At 37.9% G+C, this 17555-nt stretch overlaps 1 protein-coding gene across 2 annotated transcripts in view; it reads right to left on the bottom strand.

The window, feature by feature from the left end:
- Positions 1-17555, bottom strand: part of LOC136857522 (aminopeptidase N) — a 518903-nt gene that overhangs the window by 54027 nt on the left and 447321 nt on the right. For both annotated transcript variants that reach the window (XM_067136248.2, XM_068225222.1), the window contains exons 8-9: positions 1618-1774; positions 1445-1526 (exon numbers count right to left, since the gene is read on the bottom strand). In XM_067136248.2, coding sequence (XP_066992349.2) covers positions 1445-1526; positions 1618-1774 — 239 coding nt within the window. The remainder of the gene's footprint in view (positions 1-1444; positions 1527-1617; positions 1775-17555) is intronic.

The raw sequence follows: 17555 nt of genomic DNA, 5'->3' as shown, positions 1-17555 counted from the left end.
TGAATGTATAGCATGATAGAAACCCTGATAAACTGGAATTCAGGACCCAAGCTGGATGACTGTGTGATGATGATGATCAATTTCAGTCAGTAATTCAGGTAAAGATACCCAATAATGATAATAGTAATACACCTCTCTACCCAAATGTTTTGAACTTGATCAAACTCAAAATTTCCTCAATGATACTGTAGAAAAGAATTACCTTTATCAATCACATTTTGTCTTTCAGGTAGCATATTAATATTAATGTAAAAATGTTAGATATAAATATGAAAAGGATTCATTTCATGTACAATTTAAAATAAATGAAGAAAAAGGCTCAAAAACATGATAAACATATCGGCTCCTTTCATATTTCAAGTTGAAAATTAAAGAAAGATGAAAGAAAAAAAAAAAGAAAAAAAAAATTCATTCAGCTCAATAAGTGTCAATGTTAGTAAGCCTTAAAAATTGGTTAAAATGCTCAGTATTCACCAATTGACATGTTATGTATATACCAGTGTTCAATGTGCTCAGTAGCAGAATAAACCAAGCTCAGGAGAATGCTGCATTCTATAAGGAGTGCAGTTTGAAAACAAATAATGAACTTGGCAATGTTGCAAGGTCATGTTGTAAACAGTCCTGAGAAAGCTAACGTGCAAATGTCATCTGCCAGCTTCCTCTGCTCTGTGCAACGGACAAGTGAATCAAGTGGAGCCTCTTCTTGACTGAGCACATACGTGCCACGCACCAGTCACAACCTAACTCTTCACTTTCATCACATTTTCAATGGGCTATATGTTTGGAACTACACCTCACGATATTTTGAAGCTAAGTGTCCTATGTCTCCACTTCAGAGAAGTTTTGTCCGTTTTTGGCAAGCTCTACTGTTTACCGCACAGTTTGTACACATACATGACGGTACTTAAGTCCAAATATTACATAACATAATGAAAATTTTCATGAAATTTGAGGTCTGTGGCTTGAAAATTCATCATTTGCTGTAAGATTTAGACAGAATTTAGATAGAATTTAGATAATTCTAAATTAATCTAATTTAGAATTTAGATGCACAAGTGTGCATTGCTTGTATCAACAAGCTTATTATAGACTTTCTAGTGCACTCTTGAAGGTACCATCATATAGTTATTTATTTTTTACACACATTTATGGAAAAGTTAGGGCTTACATCCCTATATTACACTTAATTAGGATCAGGCTAACAGGTGACACTGAAATGAAAACCACTTTGATATTTCTTGCTCATTACATTTTTTCCCCATCCTGTAAAACCTTTCCATATGGTTTCCCCATGTATGTCAATTATTAGTAAGGATTCCCAAATCTTTTATAATGACAATGAAGCTGTCAACAGAGAAGAGGAGAGGTTGAAGAAGGGAATCAGGTGGAGGTGCTAAGAGCTCACAGAAGAGAACTGTTTTGTCACAAAGAAATTCTATCTTACCACTTGTTCAAGTAATTGGTCACTCCTCTTTTGAACACTTCTGTAGTGAGGAAATGGTCCATCATTCGAATTATAGAGGCTCCTACAACAAAGTAAAGTAAAGTTACAAGACAAACTTATTATATACAGGAACAATGGTTTCATTATTTGAAACATAGCTTAATGTTTGTTACCTTTGCCATAAGATATTCTGTCAAAAATCTCATTGATTTCATCTGGGTGTCCAACTTCGATAGAGATCTGATGAGATGATTCAAGTGCATCTAATGCAAAGACATTTTGTAGTTCAAAGATGACAAATTGCTCCATTATTTTCCAGGATGGCTCAACCTAGAAAGATATAACATATCATCAAGTCTTAATATTACTACATTATACAGTGTTTTATTAATTACTTTCATAGAAATAGTTTCATTATACCATTCTGTCCTGCTTGGGAACTGTGCTCAAAATATAATTCATAGAAACAAAGATAATTGATGAATTGATGATGAATTTGAATTTACTGATGATGATTTACATGCCACTGAGGCTGAAAAGCCCCTTTATGTAGCGTCTTCGTAAAATACAACACCAGTGGCGACATGTGATGTTTTGAAGAGTGTTACCACACTCCTTCTGAGAGTAAATTGTTGGTCGCACTGCAGCATTTTTATGAACAGTGCAGATGTCATTTCATAAAAGTGAATGGCTTGATCATTGATATTACTTTTGTAAAAGAATACATCATTTGAAAATGATGAAATGGCACATAATATATTGAACCCTAGTGTGCATCAACATCATAGAAACTAGCAACAATTTGTTTAATAATAATAATGTTATTTGCTTTACGTCCCACTAACTACTATTTTAAGGTCTTCGGAGATGCCGAGGTGCCGGAATTTAGTCCCGCAGGAGTTCTTTTACATGCCAGTAAATCTACCGACACAGGGCTGTCGTATTTGAGAACCTTCAAATACCACCGGACTGAGCCAGGATCGAACCTGCCAAGTTGGGGTTAGAAGGCCAGCACCTTAAGCGTCTGAGCCACTCAGCCCGGCCCAACAACAACAATTTGTTTTGCGTTGGACCTACATAGATAGGTCTTATGGCGATGAAGGGATAGGAAGGGCTTAGGAATGGGAAGGAAGTGGCCGTGGCCTTAATTAAGGTTCAGCCCCAGCATTTGCCTGGTGTGAAAATGGGAAACCATGGAAAACCATTTTCAGGGCTGCCGACAGTGGAACTCGAACCCATTATCTCCCGGATGCAAGCTCACAGCCGCGCGCCCCCAACCGCATGGCCAACTTGCCCTGTATAGAAACTAGCAGTCTCGATCAAGCGAAAATATTTCACATCATGAAAAACGTATGGCAGGCTACTCATGCACTCATAAACATAAAGTTTAAAATTAATTTCTAACAGAGCTTCAAGGCTTACTTCAGTATTTCCTATTTGTACTTCAGGTCGATATGACGACATGTTTTAGCATCAAAAATATCTATCACAGCATCATAGAAATGAGGCTTCAGAAATTTCTTCTGAATCGCAATCAAAGAATGTGCAGAGAGGTGGTGGTGGTGATTACCGTTTTAAGAGGAAGTACAACTAGGCAACGATCCTCTATACAACACTAATCAGAGAGAAAATATGGAAGGGATCCGACACTTCAAAAATGAAGGTATCGGCCAAAGGAAGAGAAGGGCCATGAAGGGTGTGAAAATGAAAGACTCCCTAGCCCTCGCAAACCTAATAGCATCGGGGTTGGAAAAGAACAAGAGTTGACCAAGAGAGTGGTTGTGGTGGTGATTATTGTTTTAAGAGGAAGTACAACTAGGCAACCATCCTCTATATATATATCACTAATCAGACAGAAAATATGGAAGGGATCTGACACTTTGAAAAATGAAGATATAGGCCGTAGGAAGACAAGGGCCACGAAGGGCATGAAAATGAAAGACTCCCTAGCCCTCGCAAACCTAATAGCGTCGGGGATGGAAAAGAACAAGAGTTGACCGAGAGAGGTCGGCTAGGATAGATGAAAGTGAGGAGCCTGACACAAGTAAGTGGAAGCGATGCCAGCACTCAGCTAAGGGCCCCGTGGTCGCCAACCTACGCTCCAAAGTTCAGAGCCCCTGAGGCCCTGTTTAGTAGCCTCTTATGACAGCCAGGGGATACCATGGGTGTTATTCTACTGCATCCACCCACAGGGGCTAAAAGTGCAGAGAGCCTGTCCTGCACTTGTGAATTTCTTTGGAAGGTGTGCATCCTTTTTAAGGCCAAGAAGCTTCATTGAAAGCGATAGTTGCCGGGATGGTGAGAATGAGGTCGATCAATTTTGTTGCTTCTGGATATGTATTTTTAAGACCACTGGTGTGCAAATATAATGGTAGAGGGCATATACATTATTTTTCACAAGGTCCAGCTTCATGTAGAGAACACGTCCTAATTTAAGACCACGGCCGCTTCCATCCCTCTTCCTTGTCTATCACTTCGATTCTTCCCATCCCCCACAGGAGCCCTGTTCATCATGGCAGGTGAGGCCGCCTGGGCGAGGTACTGGTCCTCCTCCCCAGTTTTATCTCTAATTAACTACAAGAGATGAAATCACCAGTCCAGCTGTGAATCGAACCTGCGACTCTCTAGACAAAGGTGATGTAGTTACAGTTCATGCAGTCAAAATTTCATCATAGGTCTTCACTAATGACTGATAGGCACATTTGGAAAATCCTTTGCAAAATTGTTAAACTGGTCAATATCAATTAACTGAAGGAACTCCAGCTTGTTAATATCAGAAAATCTGTCTGACAGTTGCATGGATATGATGTCAATTATTTCCAAATACAAGCGGAGATATGATGTTTTCTTAGTTCCTATAAAATCAATTCTCTGGTGCTTTTGAGGGTAATCTTGCCTTCATTCATTGTCTTGCAACTTTGACCACATACTTTCAAAATTATTTCTGGTTGTCTGCAAAAACACTTCAAATTGCTGGATCCCTTTGGAGCAGAAGGCAGTATCACATATTTTCTTCTGAAGGATCTGATACAGAACATCAGAGTGAGGAAGCACTTCAGCAAATAAATTTAATAGGAAATAGAAATCAAGGTCTTGCAGGTTAACATAGTAACCCTTAGCTTGAATTCTCGTTCCCCCATCACATTCGTCTGTGTTATCTTTCATTTCTCTGAAAAATTCAAGATCTGTATAGAGAGAGGACACAACTTCAATGAGGCTACCAGCATATATCTATCGGGTAGGCGCCACTGTTGGTAATCATCTCTGAATTACTTTGTCAAGAGCAGCTGCCCTTTTAGGGGACGACGAAAATAACCCTGCTAATCTGGACAAGGTCTGAAAAAATACTTTTCATTCCTTGATGTGGTTAACATATTGCTGTAATACCAAGTTGAGCCTATGACCATAGCAGTGAATAAATATAGTCTGGTCATATTTATCCCTGATTAACTTCTGCCATCACTGCTGTGCTATCAAATGTTTCTGCTACTAACTTTTCACCACACTGAAATTCTTGTAACACTCCAAAAAGATGTTTAGAGAGAGAAACAGCAGAACAGTCACCACTTACATCACTGAATCTCAAAAATCTCTCTTGAATTTTGCCTTCGGGACTAACATATCTAAATACAGTCAAGAGTTGTGCTCTGTTAGAAATGTCTGTACTTTCATCCAAAATAATGGAAATAAAGTTTGCTTTCATAACCTTGTCTTTAATTTCACTAGTCATAAAAGTAGCTATGGCTTCAATAATAATATTTTGTATACCGTATCAGATGAAAGTCCTGAGAAAACTGTAGATGTTTCTAAGTGGTGCTGAAATACATCATCTTTCTTAGAAATTAATGCTAGTAACTCCCTATAATTACCTCTGTTATCAGATTCTTCAGTTTCTCAATGACCCTGAAAGGTCATCCTTGCTTTGAAAGAAAACACACAGTATCTATTTAAGTGTTGACAATATATCTCTTATTTTTACTAGCTCATTATGCTCATCAATTTTCTTTCTGTAAGCTGTACTCAAACAGAACACTATTCTGGAGCTTCTGAACTGAATCATATGCGCTTGAGACACCTCACGGTGTCTCTTTAAAACTCTGAAACTATCTAAATTGTCCACACTGTCTTTATTTCAAGCATTATTTTCTGAGGAAAATAGAATACATGGCCATCAGTACAGTTTATTCATTTTTTCACAACCACATAACCAGTCCAGATTTATGTACCATGAGTCATGAAAATATCCTACTGTTCTTTTCGATTCCTTGAATAAATTTTTAAGAGAAGGCATGGGTCTACCTTGTTCAATTATGTTTTTCTTTTCTTCAAAAGTTCTTAATGAAAATGGCATGTTCATTAAGCTTTCTATTATACATGAACACTCTGGGCCCGCCAACTTGCTTATTTTCGAGGTCGAAGCGACGGCAGTCATTTTAATGTTTAATACATTAGGCATTCCTATAGGCTATCCGTAACTAACATAAATTAAATATAAATTCACACTTTAACAAGAGAAGTCACATCGAATCATAATAGAAAACAATCATCATCATCATCATCATCATCATCATCATCATCATCATCATCATCATCATCATCATCCCCCCACTTCAGTTGCCCGGGTGTGGTTAACAAGCCTCCTCCACTCCTTTCTGTCCTTCCACTTTTCCTGCTCCATTACTTCCGACACATCCAATCCAGCTTCTCTAATGTCCTTCCTAATCTGATCCATCCACCTTCTTCTCGGTCTTCCAACTGGTCTCTTTCCCTGAACTTCTCTTTCAAATTCCCTTCTTTTTACATGTCCAAACCATCTCAGTCTTGCTTTCTGTATGTTCTGTACTATCGGTTCTATACTTGGCTCCTCTCTGATTTTAATATTTTGAATTCTATCTCTTCTTGTCTTTTTAACTGATGTTCTTAAAAATTCATTTCTACTGCTTGGATCTTACTATCTTGTCTCTTATTAGTTACCAGCGTTTCTAGTCCGTAAGTTACAATAGGTATGAAATACTGTTTATATAATGTTAATTTCATTCTCTTGGGTACTTAGTCATCCCATAAAGCTCTTTGACATGATGATAAAATGTTGTACCTTTACTTAGTCTGTTATAAATTTCAGGATTGATTTCATACTTCCATTATGATGCTACCCAGATATGTAAATTGTTCTACATTCTCTAACCGTTCTCCATCTATGTTCACTTGGCTTCTCTTTTTCTATTTTCCACAGTGCATGACTACCATTTTCATTTTACTAATTACCATTCCAAACTCCTTCAGATTTGCATTCCAAATGTCCAGTCTCCTTTGTACTTCATTTTCTTCCTTTCCGCAAATCACCACATCGTCTGCAAATACCAAAGCATTCACTTCATCACTACTGACATTCTGTTTTACACATTTTATGATTTCATCCATCAATATATTAAACAATAATGGTGACAGTGCACTTCCTTGTTTGAGATTTTTTTTTTAATGTTTCAGAGTCACAACTCCCCACATGTACACTGCTTTTACTCTCATGACACAACATTTTTATCTTGTTAATTAATGAATTTGGTACATTCCTTTTCAGTAGGCATTTCCATACATGTTTTCTCTTAACTGTATCATAAGCTTTTTCCAAATCCAAAAATACAAAGATGATTTCCGTGTTCCTTTCCAGAGTTTTTCCAGTATCGTTTGCACTGTAAATATCAAGTCTATTGTTGATCTATTCAGTCTAAAGCCATATTGTTCTTCCTCTGTGTTTCTAGAAATACAATAGAAAACAACTAACACAATTATATAACAATGCACTGCTGAGAGCAGCGGAACGAATGGACGGAACAGCTAACACCGACGTTATAAGCTTTTGTTTCTACTTTCTACTGTGGTAACACGACTGGAGAATGTAGTAGGATACATCTCAGTGTTGAGGGGAAAGGGGTCTTGCTTGGCGCAGGCGCAGTAATACTCGCGTAGCTGTTAAAAGATATTCAAAGCATAACTTCTGCATGGAGTGGTAACAGCCTCTCGCTCAGCTTTGACCATGGCAAACTGCTGCAATAGAGTTCTCGCGGCATGTCCAAGTGAAGAAACAAAAATATTAAATATTAATATTAAGGAGATTCTATCATTGCAGCTGTACGTAATAGGTTGTGATGTGTTCATCATGCCTGGTCATGTAATGAACACATGCATTTTGAACCCTCTGTAGTTTTATGTTCAAAGTTTTAGATACTGTAAGCAGTGGCTGTGGGCCCTTAGGGGCACAGGGGCATGTGCCCCATCAAGTTTTTGCACTCAGAATTTCAGAAGAGTATTTATAATGTAGTTGGGCTACAGCCAAACAACAGAATTATTTCTACAAATATTATCACGACAAAATGTTATATTCTTAACTGGATTACGGATTTTGGTAGGTATTTAAACCCACCATGTCTTTAAGCACGAAGAGAGGATACCTTTTGTATTTAAAGAGACAAGCTGTTGCTGTCAGCGCGACAATGACTGCAGGAGCCTTGTGAGGCGAGTGGCAGGCGGAATGTGCAGCTCTGCGCATTAGAATATAGTATTTGAAGATGGTGAATGTCCATGACAGCTGTGGGCTTGTGAGGGTGAGCGGGCGACAGGGGATGCTTCAGGTTGGGTACTCAGATCCTTGAGGACTTCTGCAGCACATGCGCATAGAGCAAATAACAGATCACGAGAAATATCCATGCTTTACAAACATCAGTGTAGCCAATTCACCAATTCTGTAACTAAAGTAAATCTAATAATGTTTTAGTCTTGTTTATTTAAAAAATGCATTCATATCACTCCTGCAGGGATTTAGTTGTTTTCAGATGTTTAAATTATTAAAATAAGTTTTATCTTAAATGAGGTTACCGTGTAAGTGACCAATAATTAGCAACAGTAACATTTTGTTCCGGTACTTACACGCGTTCTCTCTTGCTCGAGGTGCTACTGATAAGTTAGTTACAATGACACTGGGTGTGACGTGAATTCTCTTCAGTGTTATATTTTTGTGTATTTGTGTGTTTGTTTATTGCAAAATGAATAAAGTCAATGAGTTAATTGAAAAGCAATTAAATTTTGAGACCAGAGTTCGTGCCGAGAGTTTAGGACCACCGCGACCTGATATGATTATTGTGCAGCAGACGGAAGGAAAAAACAGGAATTTCAACAGAAAATTTAATAGTGGTATGTGTGCTAAAGCGAAATGGTTATGTGAATGCGAAGAGAGAAATTCATTTTTTTGCTTTCCTTGCATTCTATTCGGTGGTGACGATGCTACTTCTTTTTGCTAGTTGCTTTATGTCGCACCGACACAGATAGGTCTTATGGCGACGATGGGACAGGAATGGGCTAGGAGTGGGAAGGAAGCGGCCGTGGCGTTAATTAAGGTACAGCCCCAGCATTTGCCTGGTGTGAAAATGGGAAACCACGGAAAACCATCTTCAGGGCTGTCGACAGTGGGGTTCGAACCTACTGTCTCCCGAATACTGGATACTGACCGCAGTTAAGCGACTGCAGCTATCAAGCTTGGTATGTGTGTGGTGACAAAGCGTGGAGCACAACAGGTGTCAAAGATTTAAAGCATTTGAACGAAAAACTGAAAAAACACAGCGAATCGAAAAACATTTAAACAACGAAATGGATCTCGCAGTTTTAGGTGAGCTGGACATAAGGATGCAACTTGATAGTGGGTACAGACTTTCACTTCGTAAACAGCATGAACAAGTCGACAAAAATAGATATATTTTATCTCGTCTGATTGACTGAGTGAGATTCTGCGGTGTGTTTGAACTTGCGCTCCGCGGCCATGATGAATCAACCGATTCAAACAATCCTGGAATATTTTGTGGTATAGTTGACTTTGTAGCTAGCTTGGATATCACAATGAAAGAACATTTAGAATCTGCGACTGTTTTTAAGGGTACGTCGAAGACGATACAGAACGATATACTAGATGCTATGCTCGAAGTATGTCATACTTTTATAATGAAAGAAATTAGTGCTGCTAATTACTTAGCCATCCAAGCAGATGAAACAACCGACAATGCAACGAAAATGCAGGTGCTGCTTATATTTCGCTATCATATAAATGGTGAAATACATGAGCAGTTTTAGGGTTTCTTTCTGGCATCCAGTCATACAGCTGAAGGTATAAGCTCTGTGATTTTTAGTGAACTAAGTAAGTTGGGTATTGACAAAACCCCTGAGAAACTAATTTGTCAAACATTTGACAGGGCCAGTGTAATGAGCAGTGCGCAGACTGGTGTACAAGCACGCATAAAGGAAGTATATAATGAAGCTAATTTTGTTCATTGTTATGCTCATGTAGGAAATTTGATTATGCAAAAAGCCACGTCCGATATAAAAGAAGTGAAGATATTTTTCAGTGATATTCAAGGAATTTCCTCCTTTTTCAGTCGCTCTATTAAACGCACCGAACTATTAGGTACAGTTGTAATACACCGTTTGCCGAAAGCAGCTCCAACGTGTTGGAACTTTCAGACCCGCATTATCAATACAGTGTTTGAAAACAGAGATGTCCTGATTGAGTGCTTCCAAACAATATGCGAAATAGAGACAGATCAAAACACTGTAGGACAAGCTTCTGGATTTATCAGATTACTGAACGAGCTGACTTCATATATTGGCTGAATTTCTTCCATAGAGTGATGCCTCATGTTGATATACTGTTCTCCCAAATTCAGATGCGTAATGTTGACCCTGTCTTGGTATCTGAATTCCTAGTGAACTTTCTTCGTAACATCAGAAGCATTCGCTCTGATTTAGAGGAAACTGATGACTACGAAGCTCCAGTTCCTCCTAAGTGGCAGCGAACATTCCAGCAATGAAAACAAATCGCTGCTTTGGAAACATGCGATACTATTTTACTACATGCAGAAGAAAGATTTCGTTTCACAGGCCATTTAGCAGCTGCCAACCTTTTTCGGGTATCAATTTTTGGAGAATTTTGTACTCGCTTTATGGAAAATGATTTCGCATCAACCGTAAACACATACCCGAAAGTGAACAAAGCCAGGCTCAGGACCGAACTTGAAGTGTTATATTCCAGGGTAGACGTGCATGCGGCAGATCATGCTGCAGCGCTTTTGCAACTTTTCCTGCGCAACAATATGCAAGACGCGTTCAATGAATGCGTTAGGTTACCGAGCATCATTGTTACAATCCCGATGTCGACAGTGGAAAGTGAAAGGTGTTTCTCTACTCTAAATTGAATAAAGACCTTCTTGAGGAATACGATGAGCCAAGACAGACTAACGGCCCTGGTGATGCTTTCAATTGAAAGTAAAATGGCACGTTTGATTCCTGACTTCAACCAGTGAGTTATCAAAGTATTTGCTCAAGCAAAGGATTAAAGAATGGACTTCATCTATAAATAAGAATGTTAGTGTATTCATTATTACTTGACTTGTAGGGGAACAGGTTATAAATGAAATGTGGATCAGCTTATCCCTGGCCATTTAGCTCAGTGAAATAACACTTGACCGGAAATGGAGAGGTCACAGGTTCATGTTCCGGTTCCTTTGACCCGACCTTTCACTGTCTTTTTCCTTGGTGTTGATATCTAACTGGCACCAACTGAAAACGGGATAAGCTGATCTACAAGTCAGTTGTTAGTGTATTTATTCACATGCACATTAGTGTTATATTTTTCAACCGATACCTTAAGTTTCTACTTGACTGTCCATATTATTTTATAAGTTGTGCCCCGCCGGATAATTTGGCCACGGGCTGCCACTGACTGTAAGTCATCGAATATGACTGATCCATAGTCAATTATTGAGAATAAGACTTTGAACAAGTAGCTTTCGCATGTAAGGTGGTGTACATGACACGTTACATTTCAGAATATGCATGGATGACACAACTTTTCTGATGACATTTGATGTAAGATCAGACCAGGATGGTCGTTCTGTCGAAAATTAGTCCTGGATTGTTAACAGTGTCTCTAGGCCCTATAATGTACATCTGTATCTAGAAGTTTTATTGCTGGGAGGGATTTGGGATCAGCAGTTTTCAGGAATTTTGTGCAACCTATGCAAATAAGCTGGGCCTTAGCCACATTTAATTGGAAGTTATGATCAATCGAGAGATGTCATGGTTAAAATGCATTATACATTGGGACTAAAGTGGAAATAAGCTTGTAAGTCATCAACATATGTGTGAAAGGTACTGCTTTTAAATACTTCAGAGAAATCTATATATATAAAATAACTTGTCCTGACTGACTGATTCATCATCGGCGAGCCAAAACTACTGGACATAAAGAAATAAAATTTTGGGGATACATTCATATTAACATGTAGATGCTCACTAAGGGAGGATTTTTGGATATTCCATCGCTAAGGGGGTGAAAAGTGGGGTGAAATTTTGAAATGAATGTATCTATATCTCAAAATTTTAAAAGTTTGCAGATCTAAAACTTGGTATTTAGATCATCATAATCATCATCATCATCATCATCATCATCATCATCCTCGTCCTCCTCCTTTCCCTTTATCCAGCTGTAGCCGGGTAGGGGCAAATATGGTTCCTCTCCACTTTCTTCGGTCTTTCCACCACTCCTCCTCCAATACTGTGTCCCAGTCCAGGTTTCTTTCTATAATGCTGCGTTGGATGGTATCCTTCCATCTCAATCGTGGTCATCCACAGCCTCTCCTTCCTTGGATTTGCATTTCCATCACCTTTTTTGGCATTCTTTCGTCGCTCATTCGCTTTATGTGCCCAAACCATCTTAGTCGGCTCTTCTCTATTCTATCATTCGTTTTTTCCACTCCAATTTCTTCCCGGAATTTCTCATTCCTTATTTTGTCTCTTCTACTCTTTTGTATCATACTCCTCAAGAACTTCATTTCGGCTGCCTGTATTCGACTCTCATCCTTCTTTGTCAGTGTCCAAGTTTCTGCTCCGTAAGTTGTTATGGGTACGTAATACATCTTGTACATAGTATCCTTTGCTTCCATTGACACATCTTTGTCCCATAACATGTTTCTTACACTATGATAGAAACAACTTCCAGCTTGAATCCTTTTACTAATCTCAGCATCCAGTCGAGCATTCTCCATTAATTCACTCCCCAGGTATTTAAACGTTTCCACTACTTCCAGGGGCTTGTCTGCAAGTCTAATCTGACCTTTCCCTTCTTTCTCCCCTCTATTCATAACAAGAGTTTTACTCTTTTCTACACTTATTTTCAATCCACATTCTTCAATCTTCCCATTCACCACATTCAACTGTTCTTGAACCTTCCTGTCGTCTTCTCCCCAAATCACAATATCATCTGCAAATAACATCATGTTCATTTCTCTTCCTCCATATGCTGCTTTTGCTGTTCTCATGATGTCATCCATTACTATTGTAAACAGGATTGGTGATAGAACACTTCCCTGTCTCAGCCCACTAGTTATTTTGAACCAACTTGTCCTGCCAACTTGTGTTTGCACACAACTACAACATTCCTTATACAATCCCATGATCATTTTTATTAATCCGTGTCCAATTCCTTTTTGCACCAGACTGTCCCAAACTTTCGTCCTGGGGAATTGTCATATGCCTTTTCAATATCAATGAATGTCATCACCATATCATTCCCGTACTCCCAATGCTTTTCCATTAGTTATCTCATAATGAAAATGGGCTCTATTGTTGACCTTCCACTTCTGAAACCAAACTGACTTTCCTGTATCTGATTCTCAACCCTCAACCTTATTCTACTTTCCAGTATCCTTTCCATTATCTTAGCAACATGGGATATTAGAGTAATTCCCCTATAGTTCTTCAAAACTTTCTTATCACCTTTCTTGAAATTTGGGATGATTATTCCTTTTTGCAAATCCTCAGGGACCTCCTTATTCTCCCAGACATTCCTGAGAACCCGATATGTCCACTGCAGGCCTACAGCTCCAGCTGCCTTTATCATCTCCACTGAAATTTCATCTATTCCAGCAGTTTTTCCATTCTTCATCTTTCTTACTGCCATTTCAATTTCATTCATTGTAATTTCTTTATCCATTTCCTCATCAACTAATTGCCTTTCCTGGTCGTCCATTAAATGACTGTCATCCGTTCTTATGTTCAGCAGCTTCTGAAAATACTCTCTCCATCTATTTCTTATTTCTTCTGGCTTTGTTAAAATTATGCCACCTTCATCCTTCACAAATCTGGTGTTTACTTGATCTCTCTTTTTGTTTCTTAAGATACCATACAGTAATTTCTTGCTGCCCTGCGTATCATCTCTCAATTTCTGTGTGAACAAGGCCCAGCTTTTCCTCTTTTCTTCCTCCACTACTTTCTTGGCCAAATTCTTCGCCTCCACATATTTTCTTCTACTTTCTTCAGTCTTAGATGTTTTCCATGCTTTCCATGCCATTTTCTTTTCCTTCACTTTAATCTTTACCCTATCATTCCACCAGTGTGTTTCTTTGTCTTTCACATTTCCTGATGTTCTACCACAAACCTTTTCTGCACATCCAACTAGTGCTTCCTTAAATCTTTTCCATTCCTCTTCAACATTCCCCACCTCTGTCCTGGGTACCAAGGGTATTATTTCCCTTTGAAATTCTTCTTGTATGCTTTTCTCCTTCAACTTCCATACTTTAATTCTTTTCTCTCTTCTTAATTGGGGTTTTTCAATCTTTCCAACTTTCAATTTTCCTATCACAACTCTATGATCTCCACCAAAGACTTCTTCAGGCATAGCTGTTACATCTACAAGGTTCTTCCGGTGTTCTTTCTCTATGATTATATAATCAATCATGGTCTTTGTTCGTCTGTCTCCCCAACCATACCTTGTAATCTTCTGACTGTTCTTCTTCCTAAACCAGGTGTTTCCAACAATCATTTGATTCCTCATGCAAAAATCCACCAACAACTTGCCTTCTGGATTTACATTTCTATATCCAAAGGGCCCTACAACATCTTCCTTTCCTTGTCTTTCCATTCCAACTTGTGCATTTAGATCGCCCATCAATAGTACTTCCTTATCTTCTATCTGTCTCTCCACTTCCTGTAAGAAGTCCTCTAGATGTTCATCTATACAACCAGTTTGTGGGGCATACAACTGAAATATATCTTTCACGCCATTTTCAAACTGGAGTCTCATCATCATCATCATCATCATCATCATCCTATCGCTGACGTACTTTGTATATTCCACATATTCTTGTATTTCTCTTCTAAGTATGATGGCCACTCCATTTTTTGCTTCAGGTCCTCCGCTGTAATACAGCCTGTATCCTTCTCTCAGAGGGATCTCCCCTGTACCCCTCCTCTTGGTCTCGCACAGTCCAAGTATGGCTATATCTTTTTCTATCATGAAGTATTTAGAATCTCTTCTAAAAATAAAGAAATACGTATTTTTTTGTTTTCGGAAAATCGCAATAGGAGGGGTGAAAAATGGGTTGAATGCCTTTAATGAGGATACTTATATCTCAGAAACTGAAGACATAACAGACCTGAAAATTTGTATTTGGGGTCTCCTTTAAAAATAAAGAAACACATATTTTTTTGTTCTTGGAAAATCCAATTAATGGGGGGTGAAAAGGGGAGGGATTTTTTAAAATGAGTGTATCTATATCTCAAAACTTTAAATGTTTATGGATGTAAAAATTGGTATTTAGAATCTCCTTTAAAGATAAAGGAACATGTATATTTGGTTTTCAGAAAATCCCAATAGTAGGGATGAAAAAGGGTGAAAAATTTTTCAATGCCCTTAATGAGGCTACTTATATTTCAGAAACTGAAGTTATTACAGACCTAAAAGTTGATATTTGAGATCTCCTTTAAAAATAAAGAAACCCAATTTTTTTGTTTTTGAAGAAGTCAAATAATGGGGGGTGAAAAGGGGGGTGGAATTTTTAAATGAATGTATCTATACCTCAAAACTTCAAAAGTGTACAGATGTAAAAATTGGTATTTAGAATCCGCTTTAGAAATAAAGAAACACATATTATTTTGTTTTCGTAAAATCCCAATAGGAGGGGTGAAAAAGGGGTTGAATGCCTTAAATGAGGATACATATATCTCAGAAACAGAAGATATTACAGACCTGAAAACTGGTACTTGCGATCTCCTTTGAAAATAAAGAAACATGTATTTTTTGTTTATGTTTTTGGAAAATCTAATTAATAGGGGTTAAACAGGAGTGACAAACTGGGGTGAATTTTTAGAAAGACTATATCTACAGTATATCTCAGAAACCTAAAATGTTACAGAAGTAAAAACTGGTATTTGGAATCTTCTGTAATAGCAAAGAAACATGGATGATTTGTGTTTGGAAACTCCACTTAAGGGGAACTAAAAAGTGGGTGAAATTTTAAAATGAGCATTTCTAAGTTATATCTCGGAAACTTAAAATGTTACCGAAGTGAAAAATAGAATTTTTTATCTCTATTGAAAATAAAGAAACATGTATGTTTTGTTTTCTGAAAAACCACTTGGGTGGAGGGGTAAAAGTGACTGAAAATCGGGTTGAATTATTTTAATTAGGATACTGATATCTCAAAAGCTGAAGATGTTACAGACGTCAAATTTGGTATCTGGAATTTCCTTTAAAAATAAAGTAATACATATTTACATATTTTTTGTTTTCGGAAATCTACCTAAAGGGAGGACTGAAATTGAAAAATTAGTTAAATTATTTATATGAGGATACTATTATCTCAAAATCTAAAGTTTTTGCAAACATGAAAATAGGTATTTGGAATCTGCTTTAAAATTAAACAAACACCACGCATTCTCGTAAAATCAAATGAACGGGGGGGGGGGTGTGAAATTTTGAATAATTAATTGAATTAATTGTATGAGGATACCTACATCAAATAAAAATTAAAGTTGTTACAGATGTAAATATTGGTATTTGGATCTCCTTTAAAAACAAAGAAATAAAGCATTTTTGGGCGAAATCATTTTGGGGGGCGGGAGTGAAAAAGAGTTGAATTCCTTTTATGTGGACACATAGCTCAAAAACTGAGGATGTTGGAGTCATGATAATTGGTATTTAGAAGATCCTTTACTATTAAAGGGACAAGTATTTTTAATTGGAAATTCACTGAAGGGCGTGGGGGGTGGGGGCGTGGGGGGTGAAAAGAAGTGAAAAAAAAAGTTAAATTTTTATGGGGATACTGATATCTCAGAACTGAAGGTAAAAGACGTGAACATTGGTATTTGGATTCTCCTTTAAACATAAAGGAACACACCTTTTTTGGGGGGAGAGGGGGTAAATCAACTTTACAGCAGTGGGGTGAAAAAGGAGTTGAGACAAATTGATTTTACTGTTCATAATACACTTATTCTGATCATAAACTGATCATTTTTAATCTTTCCTGGGTTCGTTTTCAAGAGCCATCTTTTACTTTGGAGTACATAATTTAGATTACAGTAGATTCTCCTGGCATATAAATAAAAATTTAAACAGATTTGAAATAAACGATATGAGTGATATTGACCGTGCAACTGTTCACCCCTATAATAAGGTCAATAATTCACGGAAGTATATCATTTGTGTCGCCACAAATCTCGCGCACATGCCTACATGCGACGATGGTGCTGGTCACATTGTCAGCATTGACAATGTCAGAGGATGTAATTACCGGCAAGTAGCGGTCTTGCATCTTGCTGTGGGTTCCAGACCATCAATAATAATAATAATAATAATAATAATAATAATAATAATAATAATAATAATAATAATAATAATGTTCTGGACCGTCGTCAAAATGTGCAGACCGCGCTGGAAACAGATCCTGGAAGGGTAATGACTATGATTGCAGTCCGGCCGCGGATTCAGTACCGCCAAGGCACCCAAGATGACACCATGCCGGATCTCCTCAAGGATTTGGTCCATATTAAAATGCTTATAGGAAAAGATGGCAAAGATTTAGGGACCCAACTGCCCGGGTGGAATATCTGGACCTAGCCCGGGAAGTACGAAATCGATTGCTGGAAAGAAAGATTGAAAAATGGGAGGAACTTTGCCGTAATCTCCCAGAAAACGAGTCAGATCACGAATTTTGGCGGATTCTCTCAGAAAATGAGTTAGATCGTGAATTTCGGCGGATTATATATAAAACATTAAGCATTCAGTTATAAA

Source organism: Anabrus simplex, chromosome 1, assembly GCF_040414725.1.
Source record: "Anabrus simplex isolate iqAnaSimp1 chromosome 1, ASM4041472v1, whole genome shotgun sequence".
NCBI classification, from domain to species: Eukaryota; Metazoa; Arthropoda; class Insecta; order Orthoptera; family Tettigoniidae; genus Anabrus; species Anabrus simplex.
The sequence above is the reverse complement of the archived record's forward strand: the minus strand, read 5'-3'. Positions and strand labels throughout refer to the sequence as shown.